The sequence below is a fragment of the Neoarius graeffei genome, chromosome 5, assembly GCF_027579695.1.
Source record: "Neoarius graeffei isolate fNeoGra1 chromosome 5, fNeoGra1.pri, whole genome shotgun sequence".
Classification (NCBI taxonomy): Eukaryota; Metazoa; Chordata; class Actinopteri; order Siluriformes; family Ariidae; genus Neoarius; species Neoarius graeffei.
The window spans coordinates 47,895,716-47,922,610 of NC_083573.1; the positions used below are offsets into that span (position 1 = coordinate 47,895,716).

The window sequence follows — 26,895 nt, forward strand, 5'->3', positions numbered from 1 at the left end:
AGCACTATCATCCATCGCCAGGCTTTGGCGCCCAAGAAGATGCCAAAAGAGTTGCGCGCGGTGCTGGACGAGGCAGTAAAAATTGTTAATCTAATTAAATCACGTGCCATGAATGCTCCTCTCTTCTCCATCCTCTGCAATGAGATGGATGCTCACTCCCAACAGCTGCTGCTGCACTCCGAGGTCTGATGGCTGTCCCGGGGCAAGGTCCTCACCCGCTTGTGTGATTTGCGCGAGGAAGTGCTCCTATTCCTTGCCGAAATCAGTTCTCCACTGGTGAAGCATATGGGGGACATGAACTGGGTTGCAATGTTGGCATATCTTTCTGATATCTTTGACCGAATAAACGCACTGAACACCTCTCTGCAGGGCAAAGAGAGCCATGTCTTTTTGGCACACGATCGAGTCTCTGCATTTAGGAAAAAGTTGGACTTGTGGTGTGCTCATGTTAAACGGGGCTCGGTGGAAATGTTCCCGACGTTGGAAGATGTTGTGGAGAAGGCAGGGCTGCAACTGGACACTACAACAGGTGATCATTGCGCATTTGGAGGGGCTGCGTGAGCAGTTTGCAGAGTATTTTGGAGAGGAGACCTTAGCAAATCAGTGGGTGAGAAATCCATTCTCATTCCCAGCGACATCCAGTGATGCACTAACAGTGCAAGAGGAAGAGGCCCTTGTTGAACTGAACTCTAACATGGACTTGGAAAAAAAAAAAGATGAGTGAAGTGTCACTTGCACACTTCTGGCTGTCTGTGGAGACCGAGTTCCCCCACCTCTCCAAAAAAGCGCTTCAGGTACTCATCCCGTTCACATCTACATACCTGTGTGAATGCGGTTTTTCTGCGTTAACATTGATCAAAAACAAGTACCGGTCTAGCCTGCAGGTAGAGGATGATACATGTTTATTCCTGTCAACAGTGCATTTTTTTTTTCTTGGAACCTTGCTAGGGCGGGCGGTCGAGTTACCCAGGGCGGCCGCCTTGCCTGGAAAGTGCTGGGGGAAACACTGCTTTGTATGGCCTCCATGATTTTTAATGACAGCACCAAGTCTTCTAGGCATGGAATGAACAAGTTGGCGACATTTTGCAACATCAATCTTTTTCCATTCTTCAACAATGACCTCTTTTAGTGACTGGATGCTGGATGGAGAGTGATGCTCAACTTGTCTCTTCAGAATTCCCCAAAGAAAATAATTTCTTTACACCACAAAGGTGAAGGCTACGAGATGATCAGCAAAGCTTTACTTATCAGTCAGAATACTGTAGCAAAAGTGGTACAAAAATTTAAGAAAGATGGAACTGCAACCATCTCAGAGACGTCCAGGTCGTCCACGGGAGTTAACACCTCGACAGGAGCATCTTCTGATGAGAAGGGTTGAAGAAAATCGGCATGCAAGTTCACTGCAGTTATCTAAAGAAGAAAGCGAAACTGGGGTGACTATTTCCCGTGACACAATACGGCGTACACTGCAGAGGAATGGCATGCATGGATGCCATCCATGAAAGAAGCCTCTCCTAAAGCCCAGGCACAAAAAAGCCCGCCTAGAGTTTGCCAGGGCCCATGCTGACAAAGATGAAGACTACTGGGACTCTATACTCTGGAGTGATGAAACCAAGATAAATGTTTTTGGAACTGATGGCTTCAAAACTGTATGGCGTCGCAAAGGTGAGGAATACAAAGAAAAATGCATGGTGCCTACAGTGAAACATGGTGGTGGCAGCGTCCTTATGTGGGGCTGCATGAGTGCTGCTGGTGTCGGGGAGCTGCATTTCATTGATGGCATCATGAATTCACAGATGTATTGCTCTATACTGAAAGAGCAGATGCTACAATCGCTCTGTGCCCTTGGTCGTCGTGCACTTTTCTAACATGAATAAACACACATCTACGTAAGGCCACTGTTGGATTTCTGAAGAAGAACAGGGTGAAAGTGATTCAGTGGCCAAGTATGTCTCCTGATCTGAACCCAATCGAACACCTATGGGGAATTCTGAAGAGACAAGTTGAGCATCACTCTCCATCCAGCATCCAGTCACTAAAAGAGGTCATTGTTGAAGAATGGAAAAAGATTGATGTTGCAAAATGTCGCCAACTTGTTCATTCCGTGCCGAGAAGACTTGGTGCTGTCATTAAAAATCATGGAGGCCATACAAAGTACTAGATGTAGTAGTTTTTGTTGTGGGGTGTACTCATTTTTGCACCACCCTAATTTGAGTAAAACTGAAAAATGTGTAATCCAAGTTTATATTATTAACCTTACTTTCACGTTATAAGTTAAACAGATGTTATATTAAACTTTGTCAACATTTTGGAAATTGCTTTGTTCATTGAGATATTGTTTAAAATGTTACTTTTCAAAGGGGGTGTACTCATTTACGCTCAGCACTGTAGCTAGTTAACTTGGACACTGTTAGCTAGCATTTAAAAACGGAGTTACGCTAACATGAATAGCGTTAACTTATCTGAACTCCTTTCAGAAATGTTGTTTTAGCATAATTATTTTCTGAGCAAGCTGCATTTACAGCTATTCCACTGTCTTCATGATTAACATACACATGCATGCGTGCACACACTGCCACAGCTGTGTCAAAGCACCACCATGCTGCTTTGTGGGGGTGAGTAGGAGTGTTAAAAAAATAATAAAATTTAAAAAAAAAAGTAAAAAATAAAAAAGAAGAAAATGACAGTGGCTTTTTTTTGGTCAGTTCAGTTGCGTTTCATTTTGTAACATTCTACCAGGCGTTTATTCTATAGGTTCTACAAACTAGTCAGTAAATCCAGTAGGTTGCTTCAGAGGCATTGTCAGCATTGTGGCAATAATACAACAATGCGTTGACCAAAAAAAAAAAAAAAATGTACTTTTAATACTTAAGTATTTTTAAAAGCAAGTACTTCAGTAAAAATTTGACTGGAGAACTTTCACTTGTATCGAAGTAACATTTGAACAGTGGGATCTGTACTTTGACTTAAAGTGCCATTCCACCATTGGATGTATTCTTTGGCATCTCATCTCATCTCATTATCTCTAGCCGCTTTATCCTTCTACAGGGTCGCAGGCAAGCTGGAGCCTATCCCAGCTGACTACGGGCGAAAGGCGGGGTACACCCTGGACAAGTCGCCAGGTCATCACAGGGCTGACACATAGACACAGACAACCATTCACACTCACATTCACACCTACGCTCAATTTAGAGTCACCAGTTAACCTAACCTGCATGTCTTTGGACTGTGGGGGAAACCGGAGCACCCGGAGGAAACCCACGCGGACACGGGGAGAACATGCAAACTCCGCACAGAAAGGCCCTCGCCGGCCCCGGGGCTCGAACCCAGGACCTTCTTGCTGTGAGGCGACAGCACTAACCACTACACCACCGTATTCTTTGGCATAAAATACAATATATTTTATGACAACATAACTAGACAGAGAAATCTTTTAGCTTCAAAATGATACATCAAACATAATTTTTTGACAACGACAAGTATATTAATTTTGCGACCAAAGTCACCTACCCTTTTAATTTCCGCGCGGTAGTGAAACGTGAGGTCATCGGCAGGTTCCCCTTCTTGTGTACCACGTGTCGGTCTATTTTTAGACCAGGAAACCCCCAAAGCGAGAGGGTCATTTCTCCTCGTATATGGGGGCCAAAAAAATTGCGAAAAATTGAGTTAATCTTTCAGTTAGCTAGATTTATTGGTATTAGCTAGATTTATTGGTATTATTTTTATCGCATTCTATCCGCCATTGCTGATAATATGTGCCACGTCACACGTCACGTGGTACACAAGAAGGGGAACCTGCCGATGACATCACGCGCGGAAATTAAAAGGGTAGGTGACTTTGGTCGCAAAATTAATATACTTGCTGTTGTCAAAAAGTTATGTTTGATATATCATTTTGAAGCTAAAAGATTTCTCTATCTAGTGATACCATTTATGTGTGTTGTCAAAATATATTGTATTTTATGCCAAAGAATACATCCAATGGTGGAATAGCACTTTAAGTAATGAAGTTGGGTACTTTGTCCACCTCTGGTTATTTCATAGTTTGGTGTCTTCAGTGTTGTTCTAATGTAAAAAAAGAGTCAAAATACAGAAAAATATATGAATGAGTACGGGTGTCCAAACTTTTGACTGGTAGGCTACTGTATATAAATTGCTTAGCAGTATGATCCTCTGTATTCGTTCACATTAACATACAGAAATGTTGTTCTCTTTAATGGACCAGGTTCAGTTTGTGCTATGAGACGGATTTAAACTCATTGATGAATTCTGGTGCACTCTGGTGAGACGTCTAATATCCACTTCTCTTCTCCATACACATCACCATTAAGAATAAAAGATGTGCTGATCTTGCTGCTGATAGAGAGAGTTAAGTGAGGCAGGCAGTGCAGTGTTATATTATAAACAAACTTCTTTCCTTTTTTGCGCTCTTACAGTCATCCGGTTACCTGAGTCTAGCACAAATCACATTTCCCCCACTTATGAGCCGGTTTCCTGCTCAGAGGAGCCAGAAAAGGAAAACTGCCAGATCGAGTGATTGCAACACATATGTTGATGCACTAACACACACACACACACAAACTGATAACCACCACCCCCACACAAAAAGACTCATGAAAAAGTGAAAACCCAGCCAGCTTCCTCCTGCACTGCCGCCTCAGCTTCCGGTCTTTCTTCTCTCCGTCCACGTAGGAACTGAGACTTTACACAGACGCTATCTCAAAAGAAAACTACCATTATCACATACTCCAGCCTGAGCGGCACCAGGAGACTTATCACTGACCTCTTGGTGTGCTTTTAAACCACTCTTTCACCAACATTTTAATTTAATTTAAATGATGGTCATTGATTCGACTGCTTTTTACGGGTACATTTGAAACTAGTCTGATGCCGACAGTTACACTACGCATGGCTATGCCTGGTTTCTGGTAGGTATTAACAAGGTTGTGTGTTGTGCTTTTCATTCAATAACAGGCAAGGAAAATAAATACATTCACCTGATTCAAGTAAACAGTCCCTTCAGACAATATCCAAGCGACGCAACTTAGCGTAAATGTTTCGCTTTCAATCCAACTTGCTTTGTCAGTGTTCCTGTAATCATTTCGTACCAATAAACACGTGATTGGCCCCTCCACTTTCCCCAGATTTATTTGTGAAGGCAATCCAGGATTCTAGACCACGGGTTGGCCTAGCGGTTAGCGTGTCCGCCTCTCGATTGGGAGATCGTGAGTTCTACTCACGGTCAGGTCATACCAAAGACCATCATAAAAATGATACCTACTGCCATCTGACAAGGCATGCTGCAATCCAGATGCGAGTGAGAAGTCAAACCCTCACGGTTACCAGAGGACTAACCCCCCACTGTAACCCTAGCTATGTAATAGGCTGAGGGCTACGGAAATGGAGATCGGCGCTACCCTATGCGCCACATGGCGTGGGAAGGACTTTGGGGGGGAATCCAGGATTCTGTCTCCCACCTAAGGGACACTGGCTGGTGGGGCTTGTGGTGCCCTTCGCCATTGTAACATTGCATTATGTTCCACCAGGGCTGTGCTGTTTTGTTGTATGGGGTAGAAACTTGGCAAACAACAAAAAACACTCCTAAAGAAGAACCAGGCTTTTGTCAACAGATGCCTACATAGAATCCTAAGGATATGGTGGCCAGAAAAGATTACCAATGAAGAGTTGCTGACAAGAACATAAACACCCATGGTAACCAGGGGGTGGATTGGCCATACTCTACGAAAACCTAGGAACGTCACAAGACAGGCATTACAGTGGAACCCCCAGGGGAAAAGAAAGAGAGGTCACCCCTGGAATACAACAGCAGAGATCCAGACAGCTGGCTACACCTGGAAGCAGCTGGAGAAAGAAGCAAGACAGAGTGGAGGAGGATGGTCAGTGGCCCACGTTCCTCTTTGGAACCACAGGCTTAAACTAAGCTGCCTTTCAATCCAACTTCAGTACTGGTCAAATGGGGAAAACCAACTGTTGGACCTTTTTAGGGTGTACAAGTCTACTCTTTCATCGACCTCATCTCAACACTGAGAACTTTGGATATATTTGGCTGATGTGTCAGCAACTGGCCATTGAGACGGTTATCACTGATCACAATCTGAGACCAAAAAAAGACTGCTATGAACAATTAAAGGATGCTTTGCATGGCATTTCCGCAGCTGTGTGTCCAATTCATCATGAAGTTATGGGGGCGGAAGTTGACTGAGAAATAACGTGCATCATTCCGTACTCCCTTTTTTGTGGGAAGGGTGGAAATATGACTACAGCCCAAACCTGAGATCAGCAGTTGGGAAGAAAAAAAAAAAAAAGCTTGGGAGAAACAAGAACCTTCTCATGGGACAAGGTAATGGATGACGGGAATAAGCAGAGAAGGGAAAACTTCTTGGAAACAGGAAATCAAATGGGAACTGAAAAAGAATAAGGAGGACACTGATTAAAAAGAGGCAGAGGAGAAAAAAAAAAGTGCGAGAAGGCATCTCTCAGACATGATCACGAGACAATCAGTGGTGTCAAGGGACTGAACTAATGACATGACATGCTCACAACTACACTACGCAAATAACACCTCCCACACTACCGGTACATCAACTTCTCCTCCTCGACATCTTATCCATCCTTTCCTTCCTGCAGTTTCTTTCTGACCCTTTCACTCATTGTATTCTCTGTATCCCATTCATTTCCCATGTCCGTACTGCAATCTCCTGACTCTCTGGAGCTTTTCAAGCACTTACACCAATGTGTGCACCACCCTTTACTGCTCGGTCTCACTATCGCACATACACCCCACCTCCTGTCCATGATGCAATGTCCCTACACACATATTCCAGCTGGCGGGATGACCTCAGCAGTGCATGAACGCTGGGTGTGGTTCATAAGCAAGGCTCAGCGAGAATAGAGAGAGGGTGCGGGTAACATTAGTGAACGGATGCAGGGCGAACAAGGTCGGTCTTCCTTCCACTTACTCTGAAGAGAAGATGCATACTTATTGGTTATTACGTTAGTCTTGTGGTTATGAGCCAGTAATCCAGTATGGAGATAGTAAAGCTCGTATTAAGACACAGTGTTACTAGTGTCTCTTTTCCAAAAGGACTACCGCCAGCCGTTGGTTTAGATCTTAATTACACTAAAGCATTCTTTGCTTAGCAGTCTGGATCAAAAGCAAATGCTTTGGAACTTGAATTTGATTTTCAGAGACAGACAGTAATAAAATAGACCGCTCCCTGTCTCTGATGGTCTCTTGGCTTCCACAGAAATCCATGCGCTTGCAACACATCGTAACGGTTCAAGAATTGTACAAACATGAGGGAATGAAAGAGGAAATATCTACAAAGCTTTGTGTTCTCGCTCATGGAGCAACGAGCCTACTGTCATTGCACAACCACATTCCTTTCATCCCTTCACCATTTCTGTAGCTGCACTGCTTCTCGTGTGAACACTGATAGGTCAGTGAATGAATGTTCTCAGGCGTAGTCATGCTGGTAAGCAACAAAGTGTGCCTGCACACTCCGATACTCCCTGATCTGCAGTCTTATCACGGACTTTACAATACAGCAGCACAGCATCACACAGAAACCGCAAGTGTGTGTTGAAGTGCATGTGCTTAACTCAGCAGTAGTGTGAAAGGAGATCAAGGTTGAGACAAAACAGAATACGAGTCAACACCAGAATAATCCTATTTAGCTATTCAGAGTTTAAATTCATATCACTTCAATTTATTTTCTAGAGCAGCGCTCAGTACGTTTACATGCACATCCAAATCGAGCTGCTGTCGGTAATCGAGCTAAGGGTCCCAGCAGGGGTGCCAGAGAAATCCAATCCTACATGCACACAAAGAAATCGAGCTATTGTGTGAGGTACATTGTGCACCCGAGCCACAGGTGGCGCTACACGCCCCATCGTGTTGGTACACTTCTGGTCGTCGTCATGAAGAACAGCTATTCAAGAGTATAAACAAAATTATCAGTTCCGTGTTCACAAGAAATTTTACTGGTCTAAATCACTACAAATTGCTCTAATGACAGATTTGATGACATTTCCTGTACATTTTATTTATCTTTTTATTACATCCACCTGCCAAGGGACTACAGGCGGAAATTAGCATGTACTGCTATAACCTGGTACAGACATCTGTCCTTACCACAAGGATAATGTTTAATTTGTGCACTGTCCCTTTTAAAAATAAAATAAACTCTAAGGTGGCGTTTACATTAGACCGTATCAGTATCGTTTTCGTCGCGGATGCACTGTCCGTTCACATTAAAAACGCCGGGAAACGACTCCACAGGCGGAACAACTTGAATCCGCCAGGGCGCACGTATTCAACCCAGTTCGTATCTGATCCGGTGCTGTGTAAATATTGAGATACGAGGAAACACTGTGCTGAGCTCTAGCTGACGTCGTCATTGGATAACGTCACTGTGACATCCACCTTCCTGATTCGCTGGCGTTGTTTATGCCACGTTGGTCATGTGACGCGACTGCTGAAAAACGGCGCGGACTTCACTTCCTGCTATTGTTTCCACCTTGTATCACCTTTTTGTTTTTCATTAAAGAGAGTATAAAAGTATGAATATAATGCTTTGCCATTATTAATGTTGTTCATGGTAAGATGCAAATACTGCCCATTGTGTAGTTATGATTGTCTTTAGGCTTGCCATCCTTCCACTTGCAAGTGGTGAGTGACTTGCACATGCCCGATATGCACTGGGATCACACACAGCGGCTCAGTCCCGAATCACTGCTCGTGCACTTCACTCGCGCGCTCTGTGAGCTGCGCAGGGCCGGAGTGCGCACCCTCCAGAGGGCACTCGCTGTTCAGGGCGGAGTGATTTGGAGCGCAGCCGCTGAGGAGGAAGCGCTGAGCCGCACTGACACATTTCAACTTGCGTGCCGTCTAATTAGTCATGTGATTAGCGTATCCGTGTATTGGCGTTGTTGTGTGCACGCGAATCGTGTATTGGCGTTGCTGTGTGCACGCGAATCGTTTTAAAAACGTTAATCTGATGATCCGCTGATACGGTCTAATGTAAACACCACCTAAGAAGAGTGTTTGTAGTTTGTATGTACGAACAGAAGTGTTACTAATAAAGTGGGCGGCTAAGGTGAAGTGTCATGCCGACCGAGGCGGGTTTTTTTTTTTTCCCGACCGAGGCTGTCGTGTTTCCCGCTTGTGGTCTCGTCACTCCCGGAAGGGGCAGCGCTGAAGTAAGTAGCTGGACTACGTAGCTCGATAGGGTATACATGCACTAAGTAGCTCGGCAAAAATCGCATAATCTAGGTCGTGTAGCTCGATTACGAGAAATCAAGTTCGGTTCAATTTCAGCCTAGCTAAGGTGTTTCCATGCCATTTAGAACTTCGATTTCAGTCGAGCAACGGCAGAAATTCGATTTTCTCTATGTGCATGTAAACGCACTGACTGTCTGACTGTGCCCGTTGTAATATAACTGATAGATTGCTATTAAAGCGCTTATTCTAATGTGCTATCGTTTCTATAGTATCAAATCATTTCTTGGAATTCACCTTCATGGCAGATACTAGCTGTAATCTAAGGCTAAAAATGTGTTGTAACTGAACAAAGAAAAATGTATATTCATTGCTATTCTATCCACATTCACTGGATATGAGGAATCGCACGCTCAGATTGGCTACTCTACTACTAGGTTATCAGCTCATATACCGTGAGTAGAGAAAAACAAAAAAATGGCAGAGCGTGTTGCTCAACCAACCAAGGACGAAAGAAAAACCACTCGAAAACACAACCTCAAAAATGTTAAGTATTTAAAAGAAACAGAAATGGCTAAAAGAATACAGTCGTCATCCCCCACCCAGGGCAGCACAGTGGTGTAGTGGTTAGCGCTGTCGCCTCACAGCAAGAAGGTTCTGGGTTCAAGCCCAGCAGCTGACGGGGGCCTTTCTGTGTGGAGTTTGCATGTTCTCCCGGTGTCTGCGTGGGTTTCCTCCGGGTGCTCCGGTTTCCCCCACAGTCCAAAGACATGCTAACTGGTGACTCTAAATTGACCGTAGGTGTGAATGGTTGTGTCTCTCTATGTGTCAGCCCTGTGATGATCTGGCGATTTGTCCAGGGTGTACCCTGCCTCTCGCCCATAATCAGCTGGGATAGACTCCAGCTCGCCCGCGACCCTGCACAGGATAAGCAGTTACAGATAATGGATGGATATAGTCCCCCCCCATTATCTCCTTGTTACACACTCCAGCCCAGTTGGTGGTGGTAATGCACCAAAAAAAAAAAAAAAACCTGAAAAAGAACCCCCCAAAAAAAGCAAAATATGGAATAAAAGTAAGAGCATATCTTTATTCCTTTTTCAAGAATTATCGCATTTTCACAAATTGCTCCTGTCATTTCGCCGGTTTGTTTTCATTCCAAGTGGAAACGATTTTCTCGGATGTTTTGTATAAAGTTTTTATTTATAGAATTTGCAAAAACATAAAAATGCTCCGTTTCTCAAAATCCAGTGAATGTGGACAGAATAAAACCGTTATTCCGCTCGATCTCGTCGTACATGGCTTATAGACGACTCAGTAATACGCGCCTTGTTGGCTATCAGCTCATGTACGACTCGATTTCGTGGAATAACTTAAATATACATAAATACATATGGTTATTTACCAGCTTAAGGTCGGTCCGTATGGTGAAATACCGTGACTGAGGTCTTGAAAGTACTGAGCGAGGCCCTCTGGGCCGAGGTCAGTATTCAAGGCCGAGGTGACGGTATTTCAGCATACGGACCGACCTTAAGCTGGTAAATAATATATTTATTTTTTTCTTTACCAAATTCTAACAGAAAACGAGAGCGCCCGAAAGGGAAAACCGAGCCGAGCCGCCATTTTGAATCCTCATTCACGGCTGTAATGCAAATTACTTCCTCCTTGGTATACAAGTGCACTTCCATGGCAGGAAAAAAACAAACAAACTACATTTTGCTGCCCATGTAGTCCCCTATTTATACAAATAGGAGTCATTCTGGGGTGGCACGGTGGTGTAGTGGTTAGCACTGTTGCCTCACAGCAAGAAGGTCCGGGTTCGAGCCCCGTGGCTGGCGAGGGCCTTTCTGTGTGGAGTTTGCATGTTCTCCCCGTGTCCGCGTGGGTTTCCTCCGGGTGCTCCGGTTTCCCCCACAGTCCAAAGACATGCAGGTTAGGTTAACTGGTGACTCTAAATTGACCGTAGGTGTGAATGTGAGTGTGAATGGTTGTCTGTGTCTATGTGTCAGCCCTGTGATGACCTGGCGACTTGTCCAGGGTGTACCCCGCCTTTCGCCCGTAGTCAGCTGGGATAGGCTCCAGCTTGCCTGCGACCCTGTAGGACAAGATAAAGCGGCTACAGATAATGAGATGAGACATTCAGGATTCTGCCATGTTTTTGCTCGGCGTTAGCAACAGTTCCAGGTTTTTAGCTTTCTCCTGAAATGTTTTCTTTTATTTCTTCTTCCTCAGGGTAGTAAAACTCGCTTTCGCTGTGAACACTTATCACTATCCATGCTGTAAAATTTATGCTATTCTCCTGAGAAATGCTGGCAAAAATTTCCAAGATTTTTGATAATCTTATAAATAAATCTTATTAAAAATTTAAAAAAAATGTTGACAAAAAAAAAATGCTACTATGTTTTTTGTTGTGAATGAGCGAGTCACCAGAGGTCCATAACCAGGATTCGTACCGTAGGATACGGACCCGCTCGCCACCCAATCAGAGCGCAGGATTTGATGGAAACCGGACCGTGAAAAAAATAAATAAATGTAATGAATTCGTGGAAGGAGTGTTAGGTGTCAGTGCTTTAGAACAGTCATTAAAGGTTTCCTCCATGGTAGAGGGAACCTCACCACAGGACAGAGGACTTTGTGCATTCCAGTTTCTCAGTGACAATTTTTTTTTTTTGGTCCAAGTCCAGATGGTGGGGATATGACAGTTTCAAGCTGCTATAATTAAAGTGATTACCTCTAGAAACTTAAATGTAAACATTAAATGTAATAATCAAATTCATGATTGTTACAGGTTTCTGGTTTGCATCAGGTCACGCCACACCACCCCAGCATTGATTATTTTCCTATAACAGCATGCCGGTCACATTTTATTTAAATTTCAGTTCTTTTTTCCGAGAAGTCATTTATGCCTTTATCAAGCAAGTCAAGCAGCTTGTTACTGCTTGTGAACACACAGTGTATATGAGTGAACCTGTTCCAAATATTGTTATCTAATAGATAATACACACAAGCATGTATTGGAGTTAAGAGAACATGTATTAGGAGCTGCATTAACCCATTAAAGTCTCGCCATATTATTAAGTAACTGAGTTGGCCTAGTGGTTAGCATGTCCGCCTCTCGATCGGGAGATCGCAAGTTCTACTCACGGTCGAGTCATACTAAAGACGGTCATAAAAATGGTACCTACTGCCGTCTGGCAAGGCACGCTGCAATACAGATGCGAGTGGGGAGTCAAACTCTCACGGTTATCAGAGGACTAGCCCCCCCCACCACCACCACTGTAACCCTAGCTATGTAATAAGCAAGAGGCCGAGGGCTACGAAATGGAGACTGGCGCCGCCCTATGTGCCATATGGTGCGGGAAGGACTTTAGATATTATCAAGTAAATCCTATGATTTCTTCAGTAACTACAGTAAAACCAAACACGAGAAGTAGGTATGCAGTGACCGAAGTGAGGAATGTACGTTTGGATCCGGCATCAGAGAGTTTAAGAGATTAATTGGGAGGGGGTTCGCCCAATTCCACATCAACTGAGGTCAGACTTGGCATTGGGAGACGATTAAATTGTTAAAGGCACAGGGTGGACCAAAGCAGCAGACTTTGTTCATGAATGGGTGTCAGTTAGAGAGGAAGTGAAAAGCCTAATAAATTACACATGTACATACCGACACCCACGGCATCACCCCACCTTTCCTCTTTCTCTGAACACACACACAGAGCTATCCACCTTTCCTCATTTTTGGAAAACAATCTAAAAACAGACCACAGTTGCCATGGTTACATAAGCAGCCTGATTCACTGACACACACATACACACCCTCGGCATCTCAGAAACGGGCTCCAAGCTAACGAGAGCTGAAACAAACAAACATCGACAACCAGATGAGTAAGGACCATGTGGGGAACTTCTACTTACAAGTATGACATGAAGCAAGCACTGTAAAACTGACATTTCACCAAGTGAAAATATCTTGACGATGGTCAAAGTTATCTCCTAGTTCCTACACGGTCAGAAACAGGGGTACAGTAGGAGTCAATTTCCATCCCCCAGGGTACAATCTACACTAATGTACTAATGCTCATTATTGGACCTCAAGGTAACCATGTGTACCTTTTTAAGGGCCAAAAAGGTACAGATATGTTCCCAAGCAGTATGTAAAGGGTACAAATAAGTACCTTATGCCGCTTTTCCACTACCAACGCGGCTGAGTTGGGCTGAGCCGTGCTGAGTTGGGCTGAGTCGGGCTGAGTCGAGCTGAGCGGGGCTGTTGGGGTTGCATTTCGACTACAACCGCGCTGAACCGTGCTGGCTGGAAGTGGGTGGACACATTGGGTGGAGTTAGCGAAAGTGGGTGGACGTCAGGTGATGTCGTTAGGCGGCGCAAACAGTGACATCAGTGACCTTTTAAGCGGTAGTCTCACGACCCGGATAGTAAACAATAAACATGGAGGACATGGGTCGTTAGTGTTGCTGGTCTTGGTGCTGTGGCTTGTTGTCACCGACAACGCCAACAGATACTGGCAAGAGCGTATAGATGAGGCGAGGCGCATAAGGCTTCATAATTCTCGTAATTCGTAATTCTCCTTCTTCCGGGTTTACGGTGTTTACAGATCCCAGCGTGCTCGCGGGGCGTGTGTGGGCATGTGAGGACACTCCTCCTCACCAATCAGTGCACAGGGGAGTGTCTCCTCACGCCCCTAGCCCCACTCAGCTCGGTTTGGCTCGCTTCAGCCACACTCCAAAACCGTGCGAGTTTTGGGTGCTGAGTAAGGCTGAAGCGAGCTGAGTCGTGCTGTTCTTAGATGGTCGAAACGTGAGCCGTGTCGGGCTGAAGCGAGCTGAGAAAGGGTAGTGGAAAAGGGCCATTAGAGGGTACTGCTCCAGTGACAAGCCAGTGCACCCCTAAAGGTACAATAATGTACTTTATTTTCTGAGAATAAGCTGTGGTACGCGTTATTTAAAATAATGAGACCTTCTTAGTCATTCAAAGCTTTACATTTTCCAAAGCGACCTTGAAATTGGGAAAGGGACTATATAAAAGCAAGTTATTATTACTACTGCTACATTTTCTTATGCTATTGGCAGATCGTTTTGCTTCTTTCAAGAAATAAATGTTTCAAATGAGCAAAACTATCTGCCAATAGACTAACACAAGTTCAAGCTTGAAAGTAGTCAAAAAGAAAAGTCTAGAAACCGCTTTCATAATCTTCTATTCGGTTTATGATGCATGGTGCATGCGTGCGTGACTGATTTCGCACTGCTGACGCCTGCGCTGCCTCTGCACAAAGTTCTAAAGCAAAGCAGAAAACTGGAATGAACGTCAGGGTCTGATCCAGTTCCTGAAAGCAGAGCACTTGCTCAGTCATGTCTTCACTCTCTACTTTTTTTAATGAGGGAACAAGGAGTGATGAGAGGTGGATCTGCTGGCTAGTTTCCCTTTTTCTGCCCTCCTGCAATGCAGGAAGGAAACAGGCGCTCTGTATTTATTTATTTTTTTTAAACCAGAGACTTCCTCAAATAAGAATGATCTGAGCGGAGAGGAAGTGGAAGCAACATTAAGGGGATAGTCATGTCCTGTGCAGCTGAGAAGACCCCTGATATCATATCCTGTTATATTACACACACACACACACACACACACACACACCCCTGAGGAACACAATGGTACTCTCACTTACCGTAGGACCACAAGGGTAAACCTATGACGGCATATTAGGGCCATTGTAGGGAGAAAGAAAAAAAAAAGAAAAAAGAAAAAAGCATGGAGCCATGATTGTTCTCTCAGAGAATACAACGTTTTTTCCTTCATAAATCTGACATTTTAATCCCAGAGTCCCCCCCTCCCAACAAATGTATGACTTTATAATCTCAGAATATCCTAGTATTTTTCTCATAAATTTGTGACTTTTTAAATCTCTGAAATTCTGAGGGGTTTTTTTTCATGGAATATCCCCCCCCAACCCTCAGCTCCGTATTATTATTAGTTATTATTATTAATTATTTTAAACCTGCAATGACCCTATTACAATAGGGTCTAACACCTAATTAGTTTAGTTTAAACTTTATTATACACAGAATCCAAAAAAGATAAACCTTATTTATTTACATTGGAGCTGTGTTTAGTTAAAGGAATTATGTACAAGTATATAAAAAATAAATTCAAATTAAAAAAAAAAACAAAAAAAAAAACTATATGACGGCATATTGGGGCCATTGTAGGGAGAAAAAGAAAAAGAAAAAAAAAAAAGATGGAGCCATGATTGTTCTCTCAGAGAACACAAGTCCCCCCCCCATAAATTTGTGACATATTTTAATCCCAGAGGGTTTTTTTTCCTCGCAAATGTATGACTTTATAATCTCCAAGAATATCCTAGTATTTTTCTCATAAATTTGTGACTTTTTAAATCTGAAATTCTGAGGGTTTTTTTCTTGGAATATCCCGCCCCAATCCCTCAGCTCCGTATTATTATTTTTTTAAACCTGCAATGACCCCATTACGATAGGGTCTAATACCTAATACGTTCATATAAACCTGATCCTAAATGACAAATGCAGATTAGAGCCAAGTACTGTGTCATTATAGGTCAAAATATAGAAATATAAAAAAAGGTCATACTAAATTAATAATGAACTTTAAGATGTTCAGAGTCCTGCAAGGCCACAGCACCATGCAGTTGCAGCTCATTATTGTCGCCTTAGAGAGTTTTTCCTCGTCGTTCCCGCCTCTGGCTTGCTCATTCGGGATTTAAATCCACACCTCTATCCGGATTTCCGTAAAACTGCTTTGTAACAAATGTCCATTGTCTTAATTCTTAAATGGATTTAATACATAATTACCAAGCCCTTTCTGAAATGAATCAGTCGAGTTACATATCCCCCCCCCGCTCTCACTTATCAGAATGCAAGCACTCGAAGGAATAGGACACTTATTATGAATGTTGACTTCAACAAATAATTAACCCTGAAACAAGTAAAGAGCAGTGTCTCTCCCCAGGGATTTCAAACAGCATCCTGGTAAACAGTCATTTTGAAACAGCATTTTGCTTCTTGAAATAGTGTCAAAATCCACCCTATATGTTTTCGAAAATACATCAGTCAATAAACAGGAAGTCGATGTGCAACAGACCTGAAAACGGCATACATGGTATAGAACCCCAAGCTGAAGCTCGGTACCAAATATCAAGCAGTTGTGATTTGTAGTTGCTGAGAAAAGTGTTACGAAAATTTTGTAAATCCACGCTGTGTGTTTTGTAAATACATTCAGTCGGTAAACAAGAAGTTGATGTGCGACAGACCTGAAAACGGTATACACGGTATAGAGCCCCAAGCTGAAGCTCGGTACCAAATACCAAGTGGCTAAGTTTTGTGGCTGCTGAGAAAAAGGGTGTTTTGGACAGACGGAGATATGGACAGAGGTAAACCAGTATATACCCCCCCCCGGAGTCGGTGTAGAAATAATAATAAAAAAAGTATTTTATAAAATTTGTGATGTGTATATGTGCCACTGACAAAACAACAATGTCCAATTCACTGAGAATAGCATTCTGTAATGTGCTGATAAATCTGTTTGATATACAAGTAGCCTAGCAGCTCATATAATGTGTATAGATTCTGAACCTATGAATGTGATGTCATTTGTAGCACAATGTATGCATATAATAAAAGTAGCAGAAATAAACTAATGACGATATACTGTATAATCTTGGCATTACTGGTAATTATCTGTTGGATATCAGTGCTGGTTTCCTAACCCCAGGAATTTACAGCTTTACACATGACAGCTGACAGTTCGCATAATCATCTGCAATCTACCTATTGCTCAACTGAGAGCAGGCATTGCTTACGTGATTAAATCTGGCTGTGATGATCCTGCTGGAGCCCCAGATACTAAGTCACAGAGCTCGAAACTGATTTTCTACACTGACTCATTTTGTGCTGTTCGTTTTATACAATCTAATCCACCAAGAAAAATAAAAATTCTTAGCAGACAGAAAACAAACACGTTCTCCCTATCGTTGGGAATATTGCACTTTTGAATCCCGACGAAGCCTCAGCCAGCTGTGGCCGGAAGTCCTAGAGAGCAAAAACTGTTCCCACTCTCCGCGTGGGAGGGATCACAATTACTCACTCCCCTGCCAATCAGAGGAACACTAGACAATTGTGGATGTATGAGAGCTCAGATATGTGGAAGAGAGCAGTTAGGACTTTCCTCCGAGTGTCTTCAACTGTCCTGGGACACAACATGCATGAGGAGCAGTGTTTTAAAAAAATAAATAAATAAACAGTGGCTGACTTCATGCATCTTGGAGGAAGTACATGCTATCAGATTATGTGCAACATTTATTTACATGTTATTCTAAGATTATGTACAACATACTATAATGTCCACATGTTCACTAGCTTGCCTGCGACCCTGTAGAACAGGATAAAGCGGCTAGAGATAATGAGATGATATAGATCATCTCATTATCTCTAGCCGCTTTATCCTGTTCTACAGGATAAAGCGGCTAGAGATAATGAGATGTTCTACAGGATAAAGCGGCTAGAGATAATGAGATGATATATATCATCTCATTATCTCTAGCCGCTTTATCCTGTTCTACAGGGTCGCAGGCAAGCTGGAGCCTATCCCAGCTGGCTACGGGCGAAAGGCGGGGTACACCCTGGACAAGTCACCAGGTCATCACAGGGCTGACACATAGACACAGACAACCATTCACACTCACACCTACGGTCAATTTAGAGCCATCAGTTAACCTAAGGCTGGGCAGACACTGTGCGATTTTTGGCCCGATTTTGACACGATTTTCACTCGTGCGACTATTTTGGAGATCGGGCCGAGTTTTGGCTCAATCGTGCGTCTCGGATCGTGTAGTATACATGGGGTAACGACAAGCGATTAACACCTCACGACCTCCTCCCGATCGATCGGATGAAAATCAAACCTGTTTGAAATCCTGGTCGCCCCTCGTGAGGCTATTGCACTGTTGAAGCAGTGTCACGAGCCGATTTACCTCAACCTGTCACACTACACATGCGCGAACACAGATACGGAAGAGAAAACAAACACTGAGCAGCACTTCCGGTCTCCTCTTCTTCTTCACGTAATTAGAGATGGGATTTATGGCTCTTTGATGGGATCCGCATCTTTGTGATCCGTTCTTTGAAAAGAGCCGTTCAAAAGACTGGCTCATTTGGCTCTTTTTAAATATTTATTCAGTTTTAAGAAGACAGCGTCTAAAGAAGCCAGATCCCTCTGCTTAGACAGTGACATCAATTTTTCTGGACATACCTTTTATATAAAGCAACCTAGACTTACATTATTGTAACCCCTAAACGCTCATAAATAACCATTAAAAAAAAACAATGAGGGCTTCAATGAATGTCCATGCAGAATGGCTTTTCTGTTAAAAAAAAAAAAAAAGAACCCACTCAAGAACATAGTTATCAAGAACGCAAGAATATTTTATAGAAAAACACTTGTTTTACAAAAATATAAGTCGGAGATACAAAACAGATACAACTAGACAAACAGATAAATAAATAAAATACACAAAAATGGAACAAACAAAATGACGATAGAATAAATTAAATGAACGTCCATGCAAAGTAGTTTTCCCACAATATTATCATTAATATCACATAACATTATAAACTATCTGAAACACAGTACAGAAAAAGAACGACAGAAAGAACGGCTCCCCCAGCTCGAGACTCGGTTCTCATCGTTCATGCCTAGGAGCCGTTCAAAAGAATCGGTTCGTTCGCGAACGTCACAACACTATTCACGTTGCAGTTCCGGATACAAGAATCTGGAAGTATGGAAGTACAGTGTGAGCAGTCAGATCGCATCCGAGCATCGGATCGTATAGTGTGAGAACAGGAATCGTAAGCTACGTGCTGTTTACCCCTGCGATTCACTCGTACAGTGTGAGCAGCAGCTAAATACCACGATTGGAAAAAAAAAAAAAAAAAAATCAGTGTCTGCCCAGCCTAACCTGCATGTCTTTGGACTGTGGGGGAAACCGGAGCACCCAGAGGAAACCCACGCGGACACGCGGAGAACATGCAAACTCCTCACAGAAAGGCCCTCGCTGGCCACGGGGCTCGAACCCGGACCTTTTTGCTGTGAGGCGACAGCACTATATATCTTCTCCCAAAAGATAATAAAACGATGTACAAGAGGCATCATTGTGGAAAAAATTATTTCTTAGCTTTTATTGACATTTGAACAAAAAGTGGCATGTCCAAAATTATTCATACCCTTTGCAAACTGTCACAGTCTATGGGAAAATCCAAAGTTCTATACCATTCCAAATAGTCCAAGCTGTTCTAAAGCATCCTAATTACCCTGATTAATTGGGAACAGCCATTTTAATCAACTCAACAGGTGAAAAACAGCAGCTCTCCGCAGTTGGTTTGTGGACAGTCAGGGCTAAGACAAAGGAGCTCACTGAGGACCTGCGGCTGCGCATTGTGGCTGCTCACAAGTCAGGAAAGGGCTACAAGGCCATATCTAAATGTTTTCAAAGTTCCAGTGGCTATAGTGCAAAGTATTATTAAAAAATACAAGACGTTCCACACTGTGGAAAATCTCAGAGCACATGGTCGGAAGCCAAAAGTGACACCTGTGCTGGCCAGGAGGATAGTGAGAGAGGTGAAAAAGAATCCAAGGAGCACCAGCAAGGCCATCCTGGTGAATCTGGGCTCTGCTGGTGGCAAGATCTCAAGGCAGACAGTCCAACGGACACTGCACACTGCTGGGTTCCACGGATGCAGACCAAGGAGGACGCCACTTCTCCAGATAAGGCACACAAAAGCCCACTTGGCCTTTGCAAATGTTCATCTGGACAAAGAAGACAACTTCTGGTCTTCTGTTTTATGGTCAGATGAAACAAAAATTGAATTGTTTGGCCACAATGATGTGTCCTTCATTTGGCATAAAAAAGGAGAAGCCTTCAACCCTAAGAACACCATTCCCGCTGTTAAACATGGTGGTGGGAACCTAATGCTTTGGGGGTGTTTTTCAGCCAATGGACCAGGGAACCTAATCACAGTAAATGGCACCACGAAAAAAGAGCAGTGCATCAGGATTCTCAACATCAGGCGGTCTGCAGAGAAACTTGGCCTTGGGCACCAGTGGACATTTCAGCACGACAACAACCCAAAACACACAGCAAAAGTGGTGAAGAAATGGTTAGCAGACAAAAACATTAACGTTTTGCAGTGGCCCAGCCAGAGTCCTGAATTAAATCCAATTGAGAATCTGTGGAGAGAGCTAAAGATCAGGGTGATGGCAAGGAGACCCTCCAACCTGAAAGAGTTGGAGCTCATCGCTAAAGATGAATGGGCAAAAATACCAGTGGAGACATTCAAAAAGCTGGTCAGCAATTATAGGAAGCGTTTGATTGCTGTAATAGCCAATAAAGGCTTTTCTATTGATTATTGAGAAGGGTATGAATAATTTTGGACATGCCACTTTTTGTTCAAATGTAAATAAAAGCTGAGAAATATTTTTTCCACAATGATGCCTCTTGTACATCGTCTTATTATCTTCTGGGAGAAGCCCATGCCATTTCCAGTCAAGAAAAAAAAAAAACTTGCTGACTGAATAAAAGTAACTTTAAGTCAAAATTTGCCAGGGGTATGAATAATTTCGGGCTTGACTGTACACACACACACACACACACACACACACACACACACACACACACACGTGCCTGAAAGTTTGTGAATTTTCGATATTTCTGCATAAATATGACCTAAAACCTCATCAGATTTTCACACAAGTCCTAAAAGTAGATAAAGAGAACCCAGTTAAACAAATGAGACAAAAATATTATACTTGCTCATTTATTTATTGAGGAAAATGATCCAATATTACATATCTGGGAGTGGCAAAAGTATGTGAACCTCTAGGATTAGCAGTTAATTTGAAGGTGAAATTAGAGTCAGATGTTTTCAATCACTGGGATGACAATCAGGTGTGAGTGGGTAACACGTTTTATTTAAAGAACAGGGATCCATCAAAGTCTGATCTTCACAACACGTTTGTGGAAGTGTATCACGGCACGAACAAAGGAGATTTCTGAGGACCTCAGAAAAAAGTGCTGTTTATGCTCATCAGGCTGGAAAAGGTGACAAAACCATCTCTAAAGAGTTTGAACTCCACCAATCCACAGTCAGACAGGTTGTGTACAAATGGAGGAAATTCAAGACCATTGTTACCCTTCCCAGGAGTGGTCAACCAACAAAGATCACTCCAAGAGCAAGGCGTGTAATAGTTGGCGAGGTCACAAAGGATGCCAGGGTAACTTCTAAGCAACTGAAGGCCTCTCTCACATTGGCTAATGTTAATGTTCATGAGTCCACCATCAGGAGAACACTGAACAATGATGTGCATGGCAGGGTTGCAAGGAGAAAGCCACTGCTCTCCAAAAAGAACATTGCTGCTCATCTGCAGTTTGCTAAAGATCACATGGACAAGCCAGAAGGCTATTGGAAAAATGTTTTGTGGACGGATGAGACCAAATAGAACTTTTTGGTTTAAATGAGAAGCGTTACGTTTGGAGAAAGGAAAACACTGCATTCCAGCATAAGAGCCTTATCCTATCTTTGAAACATGGTGGTGGTAGTATCATGGTTTGGGCCTGTTTTGCTGCATCTGGGCCAGGACGGCTTGCCATCATTGATGGAACAATGAATTCTGAATTATACCAGCGAATTCTAAAGGAAAATGTCAGGACATCTGTCCATGAACTGAATCTCAAGAGAAGGTGGGTCATGCAGCAAGACAATGACCCGAAGCACCCAAGTCGTTCTACCAAAGAATGATTAAAGAAGAATAAAGTTAATGTTTTGGAATGGCCAAGTCAAAGTCCTGACCTTAATCCAATTGAAATGTTGTGGAAGGACCTGAAGCGAGCAGTTCATGTGAGGAAACCCACCAACATCCCAGAGTTGAAGCTGCTCTGTACGAAGGAATGGGCTAAAATTCCTCCAAGCCGGTGTGCAGGACTGATCAACAGTTACTGGAAACATTCAGTTGCAGTTATTGCTGCACAAGGGGGTCACACCAGATACTGAAAGCAAAGGTTCACATACTTTTGGCACTCACAGATATGTAATATTGGATCGTTTTCCTCAACAAATAAATGACCAAGTATAATATTTTTGTCTCATTTGTTTAACTGGGCTCGCTTTATCTACTTTTAGGACTTGTGTGAAAATCTGATGATGTTTTAGGTCATATTTATGCAGAAATATAGAAAATTCTAAAGGGTTCACAAACTTTCAAGCACCACTGTATATATATATAAAAAAATCCACCACACCGTTTCTGCACTTACTGCTGCTGATGCTTCCCACAAAATCAAGTCGTACATGAGCTGATAAATGATTGGCCATAAGCCATGCATGACAAAATTGAGGGGAATAACCTTTTTAATCTCTCCACATTCACTGGATTTTGAAAAATAGAGCATTTTTTATTATTTGCAAATTCGATAAATAAAAACTTTATACAAAACATCCGACAAAATTATTTCTGCTAAGGCGGACTTCTTAAAAACCTATCGATGGCTGCACAAATTGACTTTTGGTGTTGTTTTTTTTGGAGAAAGTGCCATCTTGCCGAGGTATATAATAACTTTAGACATTTATTTAATTCTTCCTTGGACATTTCAGTTATGTAATTTTCAAACTTCATTGAGCTTTTGAAACAGTCTTTTAAAAATAAATAAATAATATATATAATAATTTCAACAAATTTTAAAGATGAATGTAAACAAACCAACGAAATGACTGGAGCAATTTGTGAAAAAAAAATGCTGCTATAATAATAATAATAATAATTATTATTATTATTCTTGGGGGGGGGGGGGGGGGGGGATACGTTCTTACCCTTAATTTCATTCCATATTTTGTTGCTTTTTTTCAAGTATTTTTGGGGGTTGTTTTTGAGTTTTTATTTCGTCCTTGGTTGGTTCAGCAAGATGCACCGCCATTTTGTTTTTCTCTACTCACGGTATATGAGCTAATAACCTAGTAGTAGAGTAGCCAATCACAGCACGCGATTCCTCATATCCAGTGACAGACACACACACAGTGTTTCAAAACATTTTACATAATTTCACAATCTAATAATGTTGCCAATTCTCATTCAGTTGACCTCAAATTAACAGCATGTGTGGAAACAGGTCAAAATTTCATGTTTTTTGTTTTTTATATTTTTCGGTATAAAAAATGCTATTTCACTCGAAAAGAAAAGGCATTGTGTGTTCGAGTACGCTCAAACACAGTCGAACAAGACTGTGCAGCGTGCATTTATGAGAGAATTCTCTAAAAATGCACCAACTGCAATGCAGATTTGGACACGGCACAAAAAGTTCAAAGAGGAAGGCTGGGTCTGTGTCTCAGGCAGCGTGCATATTGAAAATATATGTGAAATGGTTTGAATTTCTCATTCAAATTTCAAGGAATAAATCTTATATTGCTCAACATTAAGCCTGTTCACTTTCATTTGCCTAGACTATGTAGTTTCTGGGATATTTACATCTAAAATATAACTTTTTTTGAAAACACCATGTATGTATGTATGTATGTATGTATGTATGCGTATATGTATGCAGGGTGCGATTTGTCAAAAAACCAGAAGGGGGGATTTTTTTTTTTTATCATGAAACGTCACAAAATTAAGGTAACAATAGGCTAACAGCTCAATAACATCCGATGATATCAAATGAATAACACTAAATGAAAACGAACACTAAACCAGAGATAGTAAATTCATCTTCCTATCTCTCTGACTAAATACACGAACACTAACACAACAAAGTTCGCATTGCTTGTCGCGTTGCTGTGATGTTTCTCTCCTTCCGGATTAAATGGACAGTGACTCGAAAATCACTGAAATACATGAATACTAAATGAACAGTTTGCTCTTTCACATTGTGCGCAGCTTTCCAATTTAAACTGGTTTTTTTTTTCTCATCCTTATACTTCCTGTTTCATGGACTGTAATGGATTTGCTTATTTAGTAATTTTAATACAGAATTTACTTTGAAACTATAATCAGACACTCCAACGCCCCCCCTAAAAAAAAAAAAAACACACACACAACTCGGCCGTGAAAAAGGCGGCATCCGCCAAAAGGCGCGCTGTTTGCATCCCTGCGAGAACGCAAAGATAGTTATTATCTACAATGTATCTATTTGCTGGGGACGTTCGTGAACATCAAAGCTGCCACTTCGGGTCATTTTGAAAGTGAGTGCAATGTAGACCATAGAAAACTGTCACAACATGCCTGTCATGTCAACTTTTTTTTGGTTTGTTTGTTTTATTGACGGGGTTGTCCCCGAGGATTTTTTTTCAGTAGAGATAAAAACCAGAGGGGGGGATGATCCCCACCATCCCCCCCAGCAAATCGCACCCAGTATGTATGTATGTATGTGTGTGTATTACTTACATACATACATATTCAAAAAAAATGTTATATTATTTGAGATGTAAATATCCCAGAAACTACATGCATGGCTGGTAGCTATGGTGTGATAAAGGCCCACAAACTAATGGGTGGGATTTCTGTGCTTGCTAAGAAACCATTTTACAGACTGTTTCGGCATGAACTGATAATCTTGTGCGTAACCACAGAATGCAATGATTCACTTCCCTCACCTGTAAAACGTTCCTCAGGCTCCTCCTGCGTCCATCCACAATGACAAAAGGTCTCGTCTTCCCCAATGGTTTCACTCCTCTGCTACGACCTGCCACTGCAGCGAGAAAGAGAATAAAAAATGAGCATGCAAATTATATAATAAAAATATACCTGTTTATAGCTTATTGGTCAGCAATCTCAGGTATTTCTCATTTCTCTGGGTGCTCGTTAGATTTTAGTTTTGCTCTACTTCAGTCACAATGACGTCTTTCAGACCCAGAACTCCAGCCAGTCTCAATAATGATCTCACCGTGAGTGCTCTACAAACAGTCTTAACCTGACTGCCACCTCTTCACTGTGTGTTCTGATCCATGACAACTGTAACAGTTTCCAAGGAGTTCATTTGTTAATTTTGACTGCAAAGAGAATTTTAAAAACACGTGCTATTTTAAATATAAAGCAAAACTGTTTTAAAAATGTTACACACCTCCATATACACTACATACTATAGTACATACCATTAAAGCTACAGTGCCTGTACAGGATTAGTTTTGTTAAAAATGAAGAAATCATAATTGAGTCAAGAGATGGAAAAAAATACTTTCTAACATGTTCCTGAACTGCTGTGAGTCACCCTGACAATCCTGTCAGCACTGTGAAAGGGTATTGGGGATATTTGTACACATGCATCATTCACTGGCTCACGCATGTCAAAAGTCCTCACGCTCCTACTTCAAGCACAAAAGAATCTGACTATAGAGAGTGACAGCCAGAAGTCAGCAGACAACTGGGGGAGGAGAAGATGAAATGGGAAACAAACACGAGTCAGAAGTGACTTTTACAAAGAGATTCTGCAATATTACTGTTAATAAGATCCATCAGTATGCCGGCTCTGGTTATTTACAGCGAACCAAACAAAGCTGTGCAAGCGTGCGTTTTTACACAGCGTGCTGGCATTCAGGAACCTGAAGCGTGACGTGTAACACAACGGAGCATCGGCGTCTAGGGTGACAAAAACATGCATGTTGGAAATATGAATACCCTGAGCATACAGTGGATCTCATCTCATCTCATTAGCTCTAGCCGCTTTATCCTTCTACAGGGTCGCAGGCAAGCTGGAGCCTATCCCAGCTGACTACGGGCGAAAGGCAGGGTACACCCTGGACAAGTCGCCAGGTCATCACAGGGCTGACACATAGACACAGACAACCATTCACACTCACACCTACGGTCAATTTAGAGTCGCCAGTTAACCTAACCTGCATGTCTTTGGACTGTGGGGGAAACCGGAGCACCCGGAGGAAACCCACGCGGACACGGGGAGAACATGCAAACTCCGCACAGAAAGGCCCTCGCCGGCCACGGGGCTCGAACCCAGGACCTTCTTGCTGTGAGGCGACAGCGCTAACCACTACACCACCGTGCCGCCCCATACAGTGGATATTAAAAAAAATAATAAAAAGTGTACACATTCCGTTAAAATGACAGGTTTTTCTGATGTAAAAAAACCTATAACCTGAACAATTCAATTGAAAAACAAATCTGTTAGGGGGAAAAAACATAAAAAATAAAAATGTAGAATAAGCTGGTTGCATAAGTGTGCACACCCTTAAACTAATACTTTGTTGAAGCACCTTTTGATTTAATTACAGCATTCAGTCTTTTTGGGTCGGAGTCTATCAGCCTGCCACATCTAGACTTGGCAATATTTGCCCACTCTTCCTTGCAAAAGCGCTCCAAATCTGTCAGATTGCGAGGGCGTCTCTTGTGCACAGCCCTGTTCAGGTCACCCCACAGATTTTCAATTGGATTTAGGTCTGGGCTCTGGCTGGGCCGTTCCAAAACTTTTTTGGGGTCATTGACAAACTGAAAGATGAAATTCCTCTTCATCTTCAGCTTTCTAGCAGACACCTGAAGGTTTTGGGCCAAAACTGACTGGTATTTAGAACCGTTCATAATCCGCTCCGCCTTGACTAAAGCCCCTGTTCCAGCTGAAGAA

At 42.4% G+C, this 26,895-nt stretch overlaps 1 protein-coding gene across 2 annotated transcripts in view; it reads right to left on the bottom strand.

Moving 5' to 3' along the window:
• The window catches only part of adam15 (ADAM metallopeptidase domain 15), an 82,025-nt gene that overhangs the window by 44,664 nt on the left and 10,466 nt on the right, over positions 1-26,895 (bottom strand). For both annotated transcript variants that reach the window (XM_060921856.1, XM_060921857.1), the window contains exon 2: positions 24,917-25,011. In XM_060921856.1, coding sequence (XP_060777839.1) covers positions 24,917-25,011 — 95 coding nt within the window. The remainder of the gene's footprint in view (positions 1-24,916; positions 25,012-26,895) is intronic.